The sequence below is a fragment of the Lutjanus erythropterus genome, chromosome 17, assembly GCF_056507025.1.
Source record: "Lutjanus erythropterus isolate fLutEry1 chromosome 17, fLutEry1.hap2, whole genome shotgun sequence".
In the NCBI taxonomy this organism is placed as follows: Eukaryota; Metazoa; Chordata; class Actinopteri; order Lutjaniformes; family Lutjanidae; genus Lutjanus; species Lutjanus erythropterus.
Window position 1 is genome coordinate 5,112,913 of NC_139333.1, and position 21,385 is coordinate 5,134,297.

At 40.8% G+C, this 21,385-nt stretch overlaps 1 protein-coding gene across 4 annotated transcripts in view; it reads right to left on the bottom strand.

Annotated features, from left to right (window-relative positions):
- Positions 1-212: 212 nt before the first annotated feature.
- Positions 213-21,385, bottom strand: part of LOC146311573 (myosin heavy chain, skeletal muscle) — an 81,727-nt gene continuing 60,554 nt past the window's right edge. For all 4 annotated transcript variants that reach the window (XM_084740665.1, XM_084740663.1, XM_084740664.1 and 1 more), the window contains 16 exons: positions 18,572-18,658; positions 16,530-16,775; positions 16,307-16,424; positions 12,950-13,077; positions 11,567-11,763; positions 8,671-8,803; positions 8,365-8,581; positions 6,922-7,058; positions 6,671-6,774; positions 4,941-5,133; positions 4,650-4,853; positions 3,733-3,858; positions 3,242-3,412; positions 1,706-1,906; positions 1,466-1,612; positions 213-794 (listed from right to left, as the gene is read on the bottom strand). In XM_084740665.1, the coding sequence (XP_084596791.1) occupies positions 642-794; positions 1,466-1,612; positions 1,706-1,906; positions 3,242-3,412; positions 3,733-3,858; positions 4,650-4,853; positions 4,941-5,133; positions 6,671-6,774; positions 6,922-7,058; positions 8,365-8,581; positions 8,671-8,803; positions 11,567-11,763; positions 12,950-13,077; positions 16,307-16,424; positions 16,530-16,775; positions 18,572-18,658 (2,562 nt within the window). In that variant the 3' untranslated portion in view covers positions 213-641. The remainder of the gene's footprint in view (positions 795-1,465; positions 1,613-1,705; positions 1,907-3,241; positions 3,413-3,732; positions 3,859-4,649; positions 4,854-4,940; positions 5,134-6,670; positions 6,775-6,921; positions 7,059-8,364; positions 8,582-8,670; positions 8,804-11,566; positions 11,764-12,949; positions 13,078-16,306; positions 16,425-16,529; positions 16,776-18,571; positions 18,659-21,385) is intronic.

The window sequence follows — 21,385 nt, forward strand, 5'->3', positions numbered from 1 at the left end:
ATCATGTTAACTGCTTTTGACTGATCATTACAAAAATATATCAGCTGATATATAGATACTGGATTTTTCAATATCAGTCCCAAAAATCCAGTACTGGTCAGGTCCTAATGTTCTTCCCATGTATTCTGTCAATCTGTGTTATGCTGCAACCCTGAGGACAGTGTACGTCAACACACTATGTATTTATAAGTGATTAGTAGTTATTCTCTCCATCAAATATTTCTGTAATGACTAACAACAGATGAATGATGTATAAAGTTACAAATGATGTTCATAATTAACTGATGGCTTATAAATGACTTGTGACTGGTTGATGTAATAAAGTGTCATCTTCAGTGGGATTTTAGAGATTTGACTTACAGTACAGTTTCCATATTCAATCTGTTTTTACATACAAATATTACATTAAGAAGCGGATACAAAAGTGTGTTGTGTTAAAGCTGAGCGTGTAATAAAAGCTGTGAACTGTGAAGGTACAGTAAACACACACAGGTGACACATGTTGAATTAGTTTCAGACCTGAATGTGTGTGAGCCTCTGTGATGTTTCAGACTTCAGACTGCACCACGTTTCACTTCTTCAGAGGACATCAGGGTTGGAGTGACGCGGCGCCCGGAGAGAGTCGCGGCCGCCAGCTGTTTCTAGTCGATCATGAGCTTCTTGAGGGAGTCCAGATACGCCGGGATGAGGGAGCTCACGGACTCGTTGTCGTCGTTGAGGATCTTCTCCCCTCGGCCCTCAGAGCCCACGGAGCTGGGTGACCTGACCCGGCCGGGGTACGGGGTGCTGTAACCCTGGTGGAGCACAGACAGACACAGACAGGCAGTGTTCAAGGCTGTCTTTCTTTCGCTCCCTTTTTTTTCTATCTTTATTTCTTTGCTTTTCTTTCTGTTTGTCTTTATTTCTTTCTGTTGTTCTTTCCATCACTCCTGTCTTTCTTTCTTTGTCTCTTTGCTTCCATCCTTTCTTTCTTCCTTCCTTGCTTCCTTTCTTTCTTCTGTTTTATCTCTTTCTTTCTTTCTTTCTTTCTTTAGTTTAGCACCACGTTTTGTTATTCTAAAACTATAATGTAATTTAATTCAAAATGTACCAATCTGCTTTTTTAAGTCTGCTAGACTTTCCTATAAACTAAAATATAAACTGATATATTGCACCATACAGGACGCAGCAGTGCTGAACTTTTCCCACCGTCAGAATTAAATAAACTATGAAAGTAGTTTGGTAATTTTGTAAGGAATAACGGCTGGGATGTGGCATCATTCCCTACAGTCCCGTAGGATGAAAACCACTTATTTGATAAAGCTTATAAAGCTGAATATTTTATGCAAAACTCCTGGAGGATTACATTCAATTCAAACACTGAATAATAATAAAAAACTAATATAGAATATAGAATATAGATCTGAAACAACAGAATGCTGAGGCAGAGCTGATGGTGTGGTTCAGGCAGTAATCAGTTACTTACAGAGGAGTATCCTTTGCCAAAGCTGCCTCTGTTCTTGGTCCTGATCTTGGTGAGTGCTGACTCAGCGATGTCAGCTCGCTCCTCAGCGTCATCCAGCTCATGCACCGTCTTCCTGTACTTCGCCAGGTTCATGTTGGCTTGTTCCTCCTGCGGTGACGACAGAAAGCGTGTGAGATCAAAACAGAGCAGACTACCATCAGGTGACGTGTTCAGAGTGAGTCAGAGGTCGTGGTGACGTACAGCCTCCTCCACTTGTCTCTTGTAGGCCTTCATCTTGTTCTGCAGCCTCTCCACCAGCTCCTGCATCCTCTGCTGGTTCTTCTGGTCCTCCTCCGACTGGAACAGCAGCTCCTTCAGCCGGCGCTCGTTCTTCCGCAGCGTCTTCACCGTCTCGGCGTGTCGCTTCTGCTCAGAGTCCAACTCCAGCTCCAGCTCCTTCACCTGCGCACACAGACACACAACACTGACTTTAACTCTCAGTGTTCCACAATTACATTCATGAGGACACGTGATGTTGATCTTTATTGCGAGTTCTTAAAACTGTACTTTAAAAACATGCTGAGAAACTCTCTTTAGTTGTTCCACTTGACATACATTTCTTAAAGGGACAGTTCACCCCAAAATCAAGAATGCATATTTTTTCTTTGGCCTGTAGTGCTATTTATCCTTCTGTATTGTTTTGGTGTGAGTTTTGGAGATATCAGCTGTAGTCCGGTGGTGCTCAAAACGCCAAAAAATACATTTGAAAAACTGACAGCAGCAACTTTATCAGTATCAAATTAATAAGGCACTACATACCCACACAGGCAACCTGCAAGTTATTTAATGCACTTCCTGACTTTGTCTAATTTTGTATATTGTATGTCACATACTAAAAAGACACAGTCTGCTTAGCTTTGAGAGTTTCGTTCATTTTTGTTTCCTCATATGAGCTGCATCACTCATGCACTGTATTAAAAGTATAGATATGATCAATTGAATTGTCCATGTCAAATAAAATTCAAATAAATACATAAATAAATCTCACCATAGAGACTTTTTTACATGGATCTATTATGTATTTTCTTCTTTTAAGATTATAGACCAGCCCATACAGGTATGAATAGTTTTAGTTAAAGCAAAAGCATCTATATAACACAAGCACACGTACTATGAGCACTTTAACAACATATCAAAATAACTCAACACACTCTTGTCTTTGAGACAAACTTGCTGAGACTTCACACTGTTCCATTTAAATGACATTTTACTACAAAAAAAAGCCAGTGGTCACTGTTCCCAAAGGATGAATCATAATGACTTTCGTGATGCCCTGGCTGTTTATACAGCGCCAACAGACTGATTGTTATCCAATGAAATATCTCCACATCTATGTCACGGACTGGCATCAGTTCTTGTACAAACATTCATGGTTTACAGTCCGTGAATCCTTTAATGATCGCCTGACTGCTCTTTCAGTTCCAAAGACGGATGATGTTTTTGGTTCAGAGTGAAATGCTTCAATAACCATTGGATGGATTACAGTGACATTTGGTTCAGATATTTATGTGCTCCATGGATGAGTTGTGATAACTTTTCAAAGTCCCTGATGTTTCCTTTAGTTCAACTGACCTTAACTTAAATGCCCTAATAGTGGCACTTAAAGTAATGTCAGAGGGTTCAACAACAACATGAATATTCACACCAGGTTTCACGGCGATCAGGCCCACAGATATCAAACTGTCTGTATTAATAAACCAGATGGACTGACAGACTGACATCTTTGTGACTCCGTACCTTTCCCTCCAGCTTCTGGATGATCTTCTTGCCTCCCTTCAGAGCCATCTGCTCGGCCTCGTCCAGCCTGCTGCTCATGTCTCTGATCTGAGCCTCCAGACCTTTCTTCACTCTCTCCAGGTGGAGGGTGTGCTCCTGCTCCAGACGCAGCTCCTCCCCAACTCGCGCCAACTGAAAGGATACACCAAACATTTAAAACACAATCCCTTTAACTAACGGAACATGTGTCACATAAGAATAATAATCTGTATAGTGCTTTAAAGGGTAGTCAAAGACAATTTACATGGCATTATGACGTGACCGAGGGGAAGAATGGAAGAGGACCAAGAACCCAACCTTGGGGGACGCCTTGAGAGACTGCAAATTTATTAATACTACTGAACCGGTGTTGGTCACAGCAGTGTGATTTGAACCAGGAGAGGTTCAGTGCCAGTGATACAGCGGTAGACCTCAAGGGGATGATATCTCAGTTAATAACAGATGTCTTTTACCTCACAGCTGGCCTTCTTGGTCTTGTCCGCGGTTCCTCTCAGCTCTCCTTGCAGCTCCTCGTGCTCCTGCTGCAGAGTCTGGAGATCCACCTCCAGCTTCCTCCTCCCACTCAGAGCCGACTGGAGCTGAACACACCAGAGAAAACATCGAGAAAGTCATCGGCCAACGTTGGATCTTTAGCTGATGCCCCTGATGGACCCCAAAAACACAGAGGAACTATTTCTCAAACCTGAATCTGTTACTCAGGAAGTGACAAATAATACAGATATTTCTTGCTTGTTATTACTCTGGAAAAAAGCATTTTATTTTAATATTATTCTAAAATATTGTAATATTAACATATATGTAAAATATTCTAGTACTGTGAACTGCAGTAGATTAACATATTAAGAAACAGAAACACAGCATCAGTACAATCTAAGATTATTCCCGTCAACTGTTTGTATCTTTGCTGCAAAGGGTTCCGATTTGATGCAAAACAGAATCTTTAGATTTCTAAAAAAAAAAAAAAAAAAAAAAAAAAGTTTCTTATTGCTCAGTGCCTTCCCGTTAAAGAGGCGTTGTTTGTTCAGTTCATAAAACTTATTTTAGTTACAACTAAAAATAGAAAAACATATAGATAGAGATGAAAAGTACGGTACAGAACATGGAAATATATTTCATAATTAGTTATATATTTATATGATATTCAATCAAATCAATTTCAAATCATCATGATGCTTTGAAGGGACACCAGTTGCATTGCCAATGAATATTAGCATAGAAAATAAAACATTTGCCCAACTTAACATGACTTTTGGTATAAGCCACACCCACTTCTAGTCTCCTATTCGAATACAGATATAAGGGCAGATAACTTTGTTGGTTGAACAGATAAAAGTACAGATACAGATAATGATGTGTCACGACGTATCACCTGGTTGTTGAGGTCGCTGTACTTGTCGTTGGCCTCCTGCAGCTCAGTCTCCAGGGTCTTGCGGGCCCTCTCTGCTGTCTCCAGGGCTGCACGAGTCTCCTCCCCCTCGCTCACCAATAAGGCGCAGCGTCGCTCAACGGCCGCCTGCTCCTCCCTGCGCTCCTCGTGGCCCCGCACCTCCTCCTCCAACTGAGCCTGCAGCTCCTGGGACAGGGGACAGCAACTCTGTGAGGACGTCCCCAAGGAAAGCAGACCGTTTAAAATAAGACATACCGCGCCTCGTCATCAGACCTTAATCTGCTGCTGCATCTTCTTGCTGTTCTTGCTGAGCTCGGCGTTGTTCTTGGTGAGCAGGTCCACCTGCAGCTCCAGCTCGTTCACGTCGGCCTCCAGTTTCTTCTTCAGCCTGAGTCCCTCCGCTCTGCCCTTCACCTCCACGTCCAGGCTGGCCTGCAGGGACTCCAGCGCCCTCTGGTGGCTTTTTCTGACAGAGGAGGAGAAGGATGGATTTAGGTAAGAAGAAATGTGCACGTGTTGCTGCAGAGACAGTAAAGCAGGGTTTAAGGAGACAGGACTTACCTGTTAAGAGAATGCACTATGACTTTATTGAAGGAATAAAGGAAGATAAAGGACAGGAGGAAGAATTACAGAGGATTAGTCTGGCTGATAATAATGATAATAGTTTATTTACAGAGCACTTTCGAAGCAGGACGCACAAAATGCTTCATAGAGTTAAGTAAATATGACAATGAGGGCATGAGCAGCAGTAGAACCAGCGAAGAAGTGTGACAGAGCAGAAAAAATAGCCAATTCACATTACAAACTGAACAAATACATAAATAAGCAAGAAATAATATAAAACGCTTACAGTAAAAGAAAAGGTGTATTCATTCTATGAAATACCATTCTTTAAAGGAGTATAATTTAGTTGCTTTCCTTGCCTAAGCTGGCCACACACTATATTTTTTAGGAAATCTTGTTTTTTAATTCCAACTCCTACTGTACCGTCTGTGATGTAAAGCCAAAGCTCGTCCAACAGAAGTTTATTGGTCCTCATGCCCCACGTACACTGCACGGCAGACAACACTCGATGAAGCTGAAATTCTCTAAAATGAGTCGTGCAGCTCAAAAATCTGCCAGGAATGGGCTCAAATCGTACAACATATGCCAAGCTTTAGTGTTATGTGAGAAAATCGATACATCTGTCCATTAGGTATAAGTTGGACAGCCAACAGCCAGGTAGATTAGCTTAGCAACAAAATCTGCAAGCGTCTCTGAAGCTCTCTTATTAATATGTTATATCTTGTGTGTTAATTAGTGAGCTTTAGAGATGTTTGAAGATGAATTTTTTTTTTTAACCAGGCTAGCTGTTTTGCTCTTTTCTGTCTTTATGCTAAGCTAAGATCATTGGCTGTTGGAGCTAGATTCATATCAAATGTAAAAATGCGAGAGTGGTGCCACAAATGCTAATATGCTAATATTTGCTGACAGCAAATAAACATGGTTCCCAAAATGTTGACCCATTCCTTTAAAATAAGATTTCAAAGCAAGACACACTAAGTGGAAAGCAGTTTTTCTGAGCTAAAGAGCCAACACAGCAAAAGCTGGATCACCCTTCATTTTTTACTTTGGGCTCTCAACTTAAATAGACTTCAGGTTCTTATGTCAATAAGTGCTTAGTAGTTTAGTTAAATACTGTGATGCCAAACCATGAAAGACCTCAGATGTGATGTGTTGCCATCGTTTAAAATGAATTCTCAAAAACAATGGTAGCCAGTGCAGTGGAGAATTGGGTGGCTTTAACTTTTCTCTGGTCTGAACAACAATATAAGGCTTTACAATGACACAAGTATGAGTGCATAGATAATTTTCCCTGAGTTACTAAATCATATCATTGATCTTGGCCCAGGCCAGATGATCAGGAATAACTATGTGGTATTGCAGCACTGGAAAGAGATGTGTTGGAAGATAATAAGTCTTAGGGATGATGAAAATCAAGATTCTTGAGGATGCTGAGGTACCTAGCAGCTTCTGTCTCTTCCTCCTTCTCCTGAAGTCTGCGCTCCAGGTCTCCTTTAGCCTGAGACAACTCCAGCTGCAGCCTCAGCACCTTGGTCTCCTCGGCCTGGAAGGAAGGAAGGAAGGAAGACAAGGGGGATTTGTGTGAGTTAATTTGATTAAAGATGAATTAAGAGCAAGCATGTAGCACAAACTGACAACATATTACAGCCTGAACATCACAGCTAACGGCAGATTTGATGACGCTTCGTACCTCCAAAGCTGCCTCAGACTCTTCCAGTGAGGCCTGTAACTCTTCCTTCTCCATCTCAATCTTCTTCTTTGCTTTCTGGAGCTCATGGACACTTTTACCTCCATCTGAGAGCTGGTCTGTAAGGTCTGTTATCTCCTCTGTTAGAAAAAGAAAAGGTTATTAGCCTAGCTTAGTATAAAAGCTGGATGCAGGGGGGGATAGCTAGCCTAGCTCGGATTGAAGTCAACACCTCTAAAGCTCACTAATTAACACTTTTCATATTAGCATTTGTAGCACCTGTGTTAGCATATGGTGTAATGGGAAACTAGAGCCAGATAGCAATTAGCGTAGCTTAGCGTAAAGGCTGGAGGCAGAAGAAACAGCTATCCTGGCTCTGTTAGAAGTTCAGAAACAAACCGTCCAACATCTCTAAACCTCAATAATTAGCACTTTCACATTAGCATTAGTAGTATTTGTTAGAGTATAAGTCAAAAGCCAGGAGATCATTAGCTGAGCTTAGCATAGAGGCTGGAAGCCAGGTTAAATAGGTAGCCTGACTCTGTTCAAAGTTCAGAAACATAACTTCTCTGAAGCTCACAAGTTAGCACATTCATATTAGCATTTATATTTGCATTTGTTGTAATAAGAGTCCAGAACCAGGAGGCTATTAGCCTTAGCCTAACATAACGACTGGAAGCAGGTGGACACAGCTAGTATGGCTCCGTTCACAGTTCAGAAATGCACCTGGTAACACCTCTAAAGCTAAGTAATTAGCACGTTCGCATTAGCATTTTTGTAGCATTTGTATTTGCATTTGTTCTAATATGAATCTAGAGCTAGGAGGCCATCAGCCCAGCATAAAGGCTGAAAGCACAGGAAAATAGCTTGCCTGACTGTTTGAAGTTCAGAAGCACACCTGCCAACCTCTAAATCCCATTAATTAGCACTTTCATTTGCTCACAAATTTAAATGTAAAAGTAACCATTTTAAGTTTAGTTACATGCTGCAACTGTTTCTATACAATTATCAAGTTCTCCATTCTCCCAGCACCTATCCTCTATGTCCTCTACAACTGTGTTGTTTTAAACTTTCGAAAGAGTCAGGCTAGCCGTACCCCATTTCCAGTCCAGTTTCCTTGGCATGACCCACCCTGCTCTGCCTCTGATTGGCTGACCCTGATATTCTAATCCCAACCCTACCCAATCTGAATATGCCTAAAACCTCTCAACCCAACCAACTAAGGCAAGCCAATCAGAGGCAGAATAGGGCAAGTCTTTCCAGGAAAAGCAGTGGGATCCATAATACTGCCTCCACTTCTGAACTTAAAGCCCAGATATGAATATGGAAAACTTCTTTTTTGACTCTGGGCAAAAGAACGAATAAGCGTATTTCCCAAAATGTCAAACTATTCCATAAAACCTGCTAGAAGCATCAGCCCTCCCCCTCAAAAGTGTCTTCTCATACCCTGATAGGTCTTGTTCTCCCTGCGTAGGGCCTCCAGCTGCTCCAGAGACTCTTCATGGGCTGTTTTGAGTTTGAAGAGCTCACTGGCGTGCTGCCGGCTCTCCTTCTGGCAGGCCTCCACCTCGGCCACCAGCTCCTCACACTTCTGCTTCCAGTCTCCGAGCTGCTTCTCCAGGATCCGCTGCTTCTTATCCAGAGCCTGACCGCAGCTGTTGGCCTGGGACAGAGAACATATGCTCAAAGATAACAACAAGGAAGTTCATGTCACAGCAGCGTAACACTCTTTCAACATGTTTCCTCTTCTACCTTCTCCAGGTCCATGCAGAGCTCCTCCACCTCTCCTTGCAGCCTCTGTTTGGTTTTCTCCAGTGAGGAACATTTGGCTTGGGTGGCCTCCACAGCCTCCTCGGCCTCCTGGAGCCTTGTTGCCAGCTTCTTTCTGCAATGAGAGGTAGAAAGTAACTAAGCAAAAATTGTGTATTACTGTATTTTAAGTAGATTTTCAGTTATCTGCTCTTTACTTGAGTATTTATTTTTCTGACAACTTTTCACTCTTTTTGGTTATTTTTATTTTGCATCATTGCATGCTGCTGTCCCAACATCAAGACTAATTTCAACCTAAATGGATGCGACAATAACACAAAGAAAAAATGATTTCTTGGTGTATCCATTGGTGCACATCAAGCACGACAGACATAACAAGACAAAAATGACCTAACACAAAAAAAGACATAACAAGACATGACAAGACAAAAAGATGCAACCAGTCGGATAACAACAAGAAAAATGAATAACAGAAAAAGACGTACAAAACAACAGACGGGGCAAGACTAAATATGATGTGAAAGATGAAAAAGAAGTAACAAGACGAAAATCGATTTAAAAGACAAAAAAGGTCAAAAAAGACATAACAAGATGAAAAACTGACAAGACAATAAAGATGTAACAAGACAAAAAATTACCTAAGTGACGTGACAGGACAAAAGAGACAAGACAGACATGAGGAATAATGAAAAGACAGAAGAAGACCAAAAAGATGTAGCAGGACAAAATGCGATGTAACAAGACGAAAAAGATGTAACAAGACGAAAGGCCAAAAAAAGACATAAGACCAAAAATTATGTAAAAGAAGCAAGAAGACAAAAAAGACGTAACAAGATGAAAAACTGAGAAGACAATAAAGACGAAACAATAAGAAAAATTATCTAAAAGCTGTGACAGGACAAAAGAGATGTAACAAGTCTCAATAGAACATAACAAGACAAAAATGAGGAACAATGAAAAAGACAGAACAAGACCAAAAAGGTGTAGGAAGACAAAGTACGATGTAACAAGACGAAACAGATGTAACAAGACAAAAAATGACGTAAAAGACACTAAAGGATAAAAAAAAAAAAAAGACGCAACAAGACAAGACATAACAAGACCAAAAATTATGTAAAAGAAGCAGAAAGACAAAGAAGATGTAACAAGACACAAAATTACCTAAAGGACAAAAGAGATGTAACAAGTCTCATAACAATGTAACAAGATAAAAATGAGGAAAAACTAAAAAGACGTAGCAAGACAAAATACGATGTAACAAGATGAAAAATGATGTGAAAGATACAAAAGGACAAAAAGGACATAACGAGACAAAAGGCATAAGATGAAAAAACAGTGCAAAAGACATAAGACAGAAAAGACAACAAGATGAAAAATTACACAAAAAATGCAAGAAGACAGAAAAGACAATAAGACAAAAAAAAAAAAAAAAACACACACCTAAAAGACGCAACAAACAAAAAAGATGTAGCAAGAATAAAAACGTCATAAGTCAACGTGTCAAGGTTCAGTTAGCTTTGCAGAGAAACACAACATTTCAGAGCCTGTACTTTTCCACTTTTGTTTGACGAGAGAAGTTGAATCAGTATTTCTACTTTTACCACATTCTTTTTTACACAAGTATTTGTACTTACAGCGGGTAAAATAAGTATTGAACACGTCACCATTTTTCTCACTAAATCTACTTCTAAAGGGCCTATTCACATGAAATTTTCACCAGATGTTGGTAACAACCCATGCAATCCACACACACAAAGAAATCAAACCATAGACGTCCATAAATTAATTTATGTGTAATAATGTGAAATGACACAGGGAAAAAGTATACAGCTTCAAGACGCCTCCTGTATGGAGAAACTAGTCTCATGCATTGCTCAGGTGTGATTTTGACCCGTTCTTCCACACAAACAGTCTTCAAATCTTGAGGGGTCCCGTGGGCGTCCTCTATGAACTCTGATCTTTAGTTCTTTCCATAGATTTTCAAATGGATTCTAGTCAGGTAATTGGCTGGGCCTTTCTAGCAGCTTTATTTTCTTTCTCTGAAACCAACTGAGAGTTTCCTTGGCTGTGTGTTTGGGATCATTGTCTTGCTGAAATGTTCACTCTCGTTTCATCGTCATCATCCTGGTGGATGGCAGCAGATTTTTATCAAGAATGTCTCGGTACATTTTTCCATTCACCATTCCTTCAATTTTATGAAGTTTGCCAGTACCAGCATGCTGAAAAACAGCCCCAAACTATGATGTTCCCACCTCCAAACTTCACTGTTGGTATGGTGTTTTTGGGGTGATGTGCAGTGCAATTTGTCCTCCAAACATGGTGTGTTTTATGGCATCCAAAGAGTTCAATGTTGGTCTCATCTGACCAGACTACAGTCTCCCAGTATTTCACAGGCTTGTCCAAATGTTGTGCAGCAAACTTTAAATGAGCTTCAACATGCTTTTTCTTCAGCAACAGAGTCTTGCGTGGTGATCATGCACACAGGCCATGGCGTTTGAGTGCATTACGTATTGTTTTCTTTGTACCTGCTAACTCCAGGTCTTTCTGAAGTTCTCCACAAGTGGTCCGTGGCTCTTGGACAACTCTTCTGATTTTTTGCACCTCCCTTTCTTCATGTGGTCAATACTTTTTCCCTGTATCATTTCACATTATTACACATAACTTCATTTATGGACATCTATGGTTTGATTTCTTTGCATGTGTGAATTGCATGGGTTGTTTAGAAATATATTTAGTGAGAAAAATGGTGAGGTGCTCACTACTTATTTTACCTGCTGTATACTCCACCTCTGTCTGCGACACACACGGATGTTGAACCACTGAGGTACATTCAAGGTGTCAGATGTGCCCACTGACTGTCGGGATCAGCACAACGTACTTGGTGTCCTCGAGCTCGTCGGCGTGCTGGATGCTGTCGGACTCGTGCTTGCCCCTCCAGTGCGTCACCTCGCTGTTGAGCTTGGAGACGAGACGCTGCAGCTCCTGCTTGCTCTCCTGCTCCTCCTCCAGCTGCTCCTTCAGCACCTCGCACTCCTGCCGCACTGAGCTCAGGGTGCTGCCGACCGCCTGCTTGGACTGGAGGACACACCAGAGACACATGTCAGTGTAGGACTGAGAGCAGGACAACAAGTACACTCTGAGAAATAAAGATCCTTACCAGAACCAGAAAGGATTCTTTGGCTTGTCCCCGTACGAGAACACTTTTTGGTTCCTGGTAGAGCCTTTTACAATGGTTCTAATTGGAAGTGTTTCAGAGAGTTCTACCTGGAGACATCTGAAACAGGTTCCACCCAGAACCCCTTATAGGAGATTCTGCAATCTATAGTGTAGTGGTTCTATCCACAACCCTCTCTGGAGGTTGAATCCAGAACCTTTCCACCTTCTAAGGGTACCAACAAGAGTCGACACTCTATGAGATGTTCTGCAGAGAACCCATCTGTGGTGTACCTGAACCTTTTTATATTCCAAGGGTTTTATCTAGAACCCACCCAGAGGCTTCTACCAAGAGTTCCATGAGTTTTATCGAGAACACACTCAGGTGGTTCTACCAAGAACCTTTGCATGTTCCAAGGTTTTTTTCTAGAACCCACTAAGGGGGTTCTACTGAAAAATCTTTTATATTCTTAGGGTTTTATCTAGAACCCACTATGTGTGTTCTACACACTAAGCTTTTTATATTCATTGGGATTTGCCTAGAACACAATAAGAGGGTTCTGCAAGGAAACTTTTTTATATTCAGTGGGTTTTATCAATACACTCAGAGTTCTACCGAGAACCTTTTTATATTCCAAGGGTTTTACCTAGAACATACTCGGGGGTTCTACCAATAACCTTTTTGTATTCAATAAGTTTCATCAACAAACCACCTAGAGGGTTCTACCAGAAATGCTTCTGCATTATTGTACAAAAAAACATAAACCCTTAATGAAAGAGTTCTTCAAGGATTTCAACAATCCTCGAAGAACTCTTTCTTCCAAAAAAGGTTCTTTGGATGAAAAGGTTCCTTAATGGAGCTGTGAGTCTTAAAAAAGAACAATGGTTCAAAAATGGTTCTTCAGATGCAAATAGCTCTGGCTAGAATCTCTGCCCTACAGGAAGAACCCTCTGGGAACCCTTATTTCTAAGACTGCTTTTTTTTCATATATTTGCATACTGGAAATTTGATTTTCCAGACTTCCATTCTGAGTGCAAACACACACACATCCACACACACATCCACACACACACACACACACACACACACACACCTACAGGCACTGACCTTGACCTCGTCGTCCAGTTGTTTCTTCAGTTCTTCCAGTTGGGATTGAAGCAGAGTCTTGGAGCGACTCAGCTGGCTGGCTCTGCTCTCTGCCTCCTCCATCTGTCGACCCACGTCTGCATTATCAGCTGAGAGGACACACACAACACTGATTATTGACACACCGTAGCACACAGTAGGCATTAGGCACCGTGCATATGCTAGGTTCTGTATTGATACACACAAAAACAAGCATACAATGTGATTTTTGTTTGTCTTGTAATTATCTCTGTTTGGTTACAACAGCAGATGTGGATTACATCATGTATCTAACTGAGATACACTGTATAAAACAGCAAAGACTAAATGGAAAGTCAGTGACTCATCTACCATTGTGATTTTCTTGCCATTGGAAATTGATGGAAGTGATGTTATTCTGTTCAGTGGAACACCACTGATTTCACATGTGAATGTCAGTTTACCACTCATAACGAGAGCCACTCAGCCAGTGCAAACAGTTGTGTAATGTCTTCCATGGAAGAGCTTGTTCAGGTCTCTGAAGCCAAGATTTCCCAAGCCGTGTCACTTGAATAATTTTCAGTTACTGTAAGAGAATAAAAACTTTTTTCCTCTTTTCACTTCTGTATTTCTTTTTGCGGCAGGTTGAGAATAGTGACATGGCAGCTATTCGGCTATTTGCACCCAGCCCCCTAATTTAGTTAGTTTAGTTATAAATAGCGACAAAAAATGGAGACTGGGACTTGAGCCTCAATGTGAAACTAGAACTCATGCTGACTTTTAATTTTAGACTTAATTTACTTATTATTTTCAGGTTGTTTGTCCATTTTCAGTCAGTCAGCAACAAAACTACTTGGTCGGTTTAGGAAAAGATCATTGTTTGTCTCTGCCATTTGGGTGTAAATAGGATAGGCTGGCTACAGACACTGGGGTGTATACAGCCACATCAACAATTCCCCAGGTGCAAATAGCATTGTTATCTACTGATAACAATGGGTGCTTTGATTCTCCCATGCTAGGGCTACATACGTGTGGGTGTAAATAGCCACATTTGCTATTCCTCAGGTTCAAATAGCATTGTTGGCTACAGACACCTGAGTGCTTGATTCTATCATGCTAGGTTACATATACTTGGGTGTAAATAGTTGTATTTGTTATTCCCCATGTGCAAATAGCATTTTTTGCTACTGACACCTGGATGCTTCACTCTGCCATGCTAGGCTACATACAACGAGGTGTAAATAGCCATGTTGGCTCATTCTCTAGGTGCAAAAAGCATTGTTGAACGAGGCACCTGTATCATTTTCAATTTATTAGGAATATTATTAATGGCTGCAGACCAAAATGCCTTGTGCCTGGACATAATTGGATAGACCTACAACCAATCGGAGAAATGAAACATTTGACTTGATTCTTGAGCAGGAAAAAGATTACAGCCAGACTGGCGACTAGTACCAGCATTTTAATTCATGTTTTATCAGCGCTGCCTAATTTGACTGTTGGGTCTGAGTTTCGTGAGTCTGTGGTGTGTTGAGCTTGAAACGTGTGACGCTCCCCTGTCAGTCATTGTGTCAAACATACAGTATATTCAATAAATTGTTGTGATTGGCATGATGAGATCCAAGATGGGTGGAAATCTGTCTGAACAGGAGAGCGTCCAAATGTATCTGCCAGAGCAAATGAAACATAAGCTTGCAGCACTCGCTGGTTCCAGGCTACATTTTGCATAATTTTGGGATCTAACAAAAATGCTGAGTGCATTTCCCTCCCCATAAGACACCTGCACAGCAAAGTTATTAATATTTGGTTTAGAGCTGTCATTTCATTTGCTTATTTATCTTTTCATTATGTAATTTATACATATCTCTGTAATCTCCATGACATTTTATATTTTATTCAGAGCTTTTACTTCCCTGGTACCTATAATGTTTAGTTTTTGTTGACACCATCATAGAGGTGTTAATCCAATGTTGGGCTGCCTCCCCTCATGTATGTGAATAGGGTGGACAAAAAATTGGAAACACCTCCTAAAACAGTGCAGCTAAATCACAATTAAAGATTGGACATATTAGACTGCAGCTCAATCAAAATTCTTTCTCTGTCTCCGTCTGTTATGGCTTATTAATTTTACTGTGATTGATGTAGATCTTAAGTATCACTCAGGTTTCATTTGACTTTAAAGGCTTTGAAAGCTAATGTTTCAGTCAGGTCCTGGCTCAGACACTAAAGAAACTGTTCAAAAATGTATAGATGATTAGGCTCTTGACCCCTCCTAAGTCCCACCCCTTTCTGCTCTGTGCTCCAATAACATTAACTGTTAATATGAAATATAGGGTCACATCTTAAGTTAGCTAATGTAAGCTAAACGTGCTAGCTAGCTAATGTAAGCAAATGCTACCTAATGAGCTAGCTAATAATTGATGTAGATTAGCAATCTAGCTAGCTGGCGTTTGGCTAACATTAGCTTATTTAAAGGAGGTGTGTGATTTCCAGTGGCATCTAGCGTTCAAAGAGGATTTACCCCGACACCGCCCGTCTCTCACCAAGAGTACGGTGGCCGTCAGCGGACAAAATGGCGAGCGAAAGCTATCTTACAACAAACTACAATTATGTGTGTAGGATGAATTACCTGTCCAGCACAAAACAGGCAACCTCGGCGTCACTGTGAAAACGTTTGTCCTCCATCAGCGATTTCCATCGTGTAAACGCTATGCCGATGTTGATTCGTGTTTTTGCCGTTTCCGGTCATGTTTGCGTTTACTTTCTTCGCGTCTCCGCTTCTTGGATGACGGGGATTCACTGTCCGCTGCTTTTTGTTCTGGTACAGTGTATGTATGATCCTCCATTTGTCAAAACTGTGCCAGTCAAGGTTCACAACGCTAAATGGTCTGCCAGCAATCACCCGCGTCTATCCTCCCCGCCTACTTCCGTGTTTACGCTGCGCCGTCTACGTAAGGTCGCCGTGGGCTTCCCAAGACTCACTGTTAGTGCAGTATGTCCGCTCTGCGCTGCCGTAGACGGCGCAGGATGATGATCTGCGTAAGTCGACCCGACAGTATGTAACTATAAATGGCTATTTCTAAAGTAACGGGAACATATATATTATGAGTTTACGTTGATTGATAATAATAAATAACATACTTATATATAATATATCTCATTTATGTACATCAATTCCTGTAATTATTACACACTGGTCCTTTAAGATGTGAATATATGTCTCGTTTTGCTTTTACAGATCAACCAGCAACATCTTTTAACCAATAGAGCACAGAGCGAAAAGGGGCGGGACTTAGGAAGGGTCAATTGCCCGAGGAGGAGAACATGAGGAGAATTGATCATGTTTGAGGTTCTCAGTACCTGTGAGTCTGTTCTTGGCCACGCTGAGCTCAGTCAGGGTTCTCTGCAGCTCGTCTCCTCTCCTGTTGGCCTCTGACAGCTGCTCCTCCATCTTCTTCATCTGACTGTCTGAGGACGTCTGCAGCACGACACAAACGCACCGGCACACAAAATCATGAGCATCGCAATAAGCCTGACATTACCGGCTTGTTCAACCTCAGTCTATGTGACCTGACTTCCCGACCTTGGCTTTCTGCAGGCTGTCCAGAGAGGCGGCCAGCTCGTCCACCTCCATCCTCAGGTTCTGCTTCTCCTTCTCCAGCTTGGCCCTGACCCGCTGCAGGGCCTCACACTGCTCGCTCAGCTCTGCCATGGCATCGCTGTGCCGTTTCCGCAGAGTCACAGCCATCATCTCTGATTGGACGGAGGCCTCTTCAAGGTCTCGCCTCAGACGCTGCAGCTCAGCCTCTCGCTTCTTGTTCACCTCCATCTATTGATCACACACATGTTGCATGTAAAGTTGTGTATTTAACCCTGCACAGTGTGCTGGTGGCAAATTTGTAGCCTCTTCAAATTAAAAAGGCACACATAGGATAATTTTTGTATAATGTACTAATATAAGGAGTTTTTGGAGACAGTCCTCAAGTTTGACTGATTCTGACTGACAGTTCTTCCTTCAGTGTCTAAATTCAATGGGAAATAATATTTCTAGTTGGTGTATTTAAAAGGTAAAAAGGTATTTATGTTGTTGTTATTTATCATGTTACTTTGAAATACAGTCAGTTACTGAATATAAATTACTCAACATTTTTTGTAATTAGTAACAATGCATTGAATTACAAAAAATAATCTAATCTGAATACTTTTGGAATTCTTCAAAATCAAATATTAAAAATATGGCACCCTATTCAAAAAAGCCATAGCCACAAAGATTTGAGTTCTGTAAATATCATTTTTTGCCCTTTAAAGACCTCAAAATATTGTCAATGGGAATAAAATACAGAGTTCCTTTGTCTCCCCTCAAGTTGAAACCCTGTATGACTGATCAGCTTTCCATGAATTAATAGAGCTTCGGTTCTGCCAAAAAAAAGTTTAATCATCTTATAATTGCCATATTTTAAAGACTACCTAACCCTGGAATGATCCATCAAGGAATTGATATAATGCAAACATATAAAATATACGTTTTTGCTGATAACTCTTATGTATGAAGCTGAAGTAAGGAGAGTGTTAACTTAGTTTAGCATAAAGAAAGGAAGAGGGGACACAGCTAGCCTGACTCTGTCACAAAATCTGCCTTGTCTACTGGCATACCACCAAACCCCTTAATTTGGTGGCCAAATTACATTTTTGGTGGTCCAATTGTAAACCTATGTAAAAACAATACACAAAAGTCAATTCAACACAACCGAATACAGCCATCCTAAATTGTGACACTTGTCCACTTTTCCAATGAATTTTGATGTGGTGTTTCCTGAAGGCATTATTTCAGATGGAAAACAAGCAAGATGTTTCAGCTGAAACTGGTGGCCCACAGTGCAGTGCATTACATCCTTAGGTGTGTCATATTTTAGCCATTTCAACTCCTACTTCTAGTCACTACTAAATTTTTGTTGCCTGTTTTGTTTTTCATAGTCCTCATGTTATCAGTTTGAGTAGCTTTACTAAACCCATACTTCAGTAGTCCTGATGTATCAGTAGGTAGCTGGCAACAAGGACTGTTTGCTGTTTTCGTAGAATGTTAAACCAACAGCTGCAAAAGAATTGGATGGGATGTTTGTGGTACTGTGACATTCACTTAGAGTACGGCGATAAAACTTGGTGACCACATGGGGCCACCTAGATGGAAAATTTGGTGGCCACAGAGTAATTTCTTGTGGCCACGGGCCATTGGGACATGGTCATTATCTAAGCACCCTCATGCCAGTTGAGGGTTGGGTTTATTTTGTTAGTCCACAAAACACTGCTGGAGTTTCACAGGAAAACAGTGCTGCAGAATCTCCAAACAATGAAGTGAATGGTCCCTTTCATACCAGGTAACCCTCTGCACAAACCAAGGTTTCAGTTTTTACACTTCAGTTTTCTACACATTAAAACAAACATGATACAATATTTCATTTAATGAGCTTCAGAGCTGTTCTTCTACATTTGGACAGTCAGGCTCTCTGACTGTTTCCCATATTTCATGTATTTATGCTCAGCTGAAAGTGACATAAATCTACTCAACTAACTTTTGGGAAAAAGCACACAAGTGTGTGAATGTCTGTTCAAATTTATATAGTTTACCTGAGAGGCGGTGACCCCTCCTGCCTCCTCCAGTCGGTCAGTGAGATCATCCAGTTCTCTGGTCAGATCTGCTCTTTGCTTCTCAACCTGCAAGAAACATCGCAGTTCAGACACTGTAGTAAACACTGTAGTATACTCAACTTGATGTGAACTGATTTTATTATGATTTACATGAATGCATATTCCATCTCCACTAGAGAAACTATAGTAGTAAGTAAGTCCTTCATTAACACACAAATAAATGTAACACTGTATCTTCAGACAGAAGACTTCATCCAGTCTGACCCTAAAGCAGTCCCACCTCCTACAGGACAGGATATTTAACCACCGGGGGATCCGTATGATTGACAGCCCACGAGGGGAAGTGATCTTTCCTGAGGTCAGAAGTCAGGAGGGTAGCTGGTATCCAATCAGAGCAACACAGGGGTTAGCTGCTGTCACACAGTCCAAATATTATCTGTGAACTCCTGTTTCCTGTGTAAGTCATCCAACGCTCTGCTCGCCGCTAAACACCCGGCAGAGTTCAAACAGGCTGCTTTGATGATGATGAGATGCTGAATTTTGTTCTATTTACCGAGAAGTTCATGGCCCTTCAAGATGTATTAACTGATTTATTTGGTTACTTGGGGGCAGAGGTGGGAAGTAACTAAGTACAAATACTTTGTTACTGTACTTTAGTAGATTTTTCAGGTATCTGTACTTTACTTGTGTATTTATTTTTCTGACAACTTTTTACATTTACACCCTACAGTTTAACACAAATAACTGTACTTTTTACTCCTTTACATTTTCATAACACGTTTGTTACTTTAGTTCTCATGAATTTGAGTGGAATTATTGATTATTTTTAGTTTGTGTCATTGTACACTGCCTTCCCAACATCAAGAATGATTTTAACCTAATTAATTAACACATAGCAAAGAAGATTATATCTATCAGTGCATATCCCACATGATAGACATACTGAGATGAAAACATAACCACACGAGAAAGACGCTACAAGACAGAAAAAAAATAGGTAAAAGATGTAACAAGACGAAAAAGACAAAACAAGACTTAAAACAAGGAAACAAAACAAAAATTAGCATAAAATATGTAAGAACAAAAAATTATGTAACAAGATGAAAAAATACGTAACAAGACAAAAAAGATGTAACATGACTAAAACCAAATTAACAAGACAAAATAAGACGTAATAAGAGCAAAAACCAGCAACATAAAAGACATAATAAGACAAAAAAGGCATAAAAGACAAAACAAGATGAAGAGCAACGTGGAAGATGCCTTAATCTGGATCGCGCTCAAAATACACACTGATATAATAAAATTTAACACCAGTGTAACGTTCGGGATAATAAAACTTGATAGCTTACATCAAAAGAAGTATCAAATTCATTTGTTGCATAGAAATGCAAAACAAATAAAATATAAAAAGCTTCAGAAAAGCTAAAGTATGAATGATGATGATAAACTCCTGAGCAGAGTCATCACAGAGAGCCTTCTCACGCTCAAACACGGCGCAGCACACATGGAGAGAGTTTATAACGTGGGGCCATTACACGCACAAACAGCCAGCGCTCTGCAGTTAAAAGCACTTGTTGTTTTTACGCCGATCTTTTACAGCTGCTTTAAAAACGGTTGTAGATGTTGAGACTGGTCTGTAAAAGCTGGAGGCTCAGGCCTCCCTGATAGCACCAATGAGCCACAGCCGTCAACACACCTCAGGCAGAACGAGGGAAAACAGATGATACTCGCTGGGGGCCTCCTCTTTCAACCCCCCCCCCCCCACACACACACACAACACATCCCCAAGCTCCCTGCCCCACCCTCTGTGTCCACAGCCCGGCTCAGTGCAGAGGGTTAACGCCGACTCACTCATCGCTCTCCTCCACACTACTGACTGAGTCAACAGCCCCTCCGGATCAGCACCACCCAGCACCACTCGCTCCCATTCACATGCTAATGGAGGGTCAGTGGCCTCACAGTCTCCTGCTGGAGATTCATCTTCGTTTGCACAAGGGTGTGAAGGAGTAGGAGTGTGTCTCTGTGCATGCATGTCAGTGGATGTTTGCTTATGCGCTCTCTAGTATCCAACCATGTCCTCAGACTCCAGTGTGATGGAGGTTCTTCCCTGAGAACAGCTACAGAACAACAGAGTTTATACTATCACCACGTCTATTTACCATTAACAATGTGGGGTGAGGTATCCTACTCTGAAATGAATGTGAAGGTGTTCATACTGTACCAGTAATGTCCATTCAGATGCATTTACACACTATAAAAAAAAAACCAATTGTTAAGACAACTTAAAATTTCAAGGCAACATAATGCAATGGATTTCTGAGTCTTGAGCCCAAGTTTGTAATACATTTGTTAAAAGTCTTGCTGATTTACAACCTTTAGTTGAGATGATTTGCTGTTTGTTTCGATTAATTTTTTTTTTTTTTTTAACGGTCACAGTGATCTGGGAACCTGATTTGTCTTTTTGTCTGTTTTTTAGTGCCTGAAAAATTAAATAGTTTTGATTGAAAACATTTTAACATTTACTTTCACTTCAATTAATTTAATCAATCCATCTTTTTACAGTGTCTTGAGTTTCTAAAATTCAAAGCTTTAAAGTTTATGTAAAAAAGAGAAGTTAATTATCTTGGCAGCAGATCAGTAGTTGGTAAAACTTTCAAAACTTAAGAATTTGAGTTCAAAACTCTATTGCAGTAAGTTGTCTCGTCCGTTCTCAACCTTTTCGTTTTTTACAGTGCACAACTTCTCTACTGTAAGTATAGTACAGTAGATCAAAGTGTCCACAGTAATGTT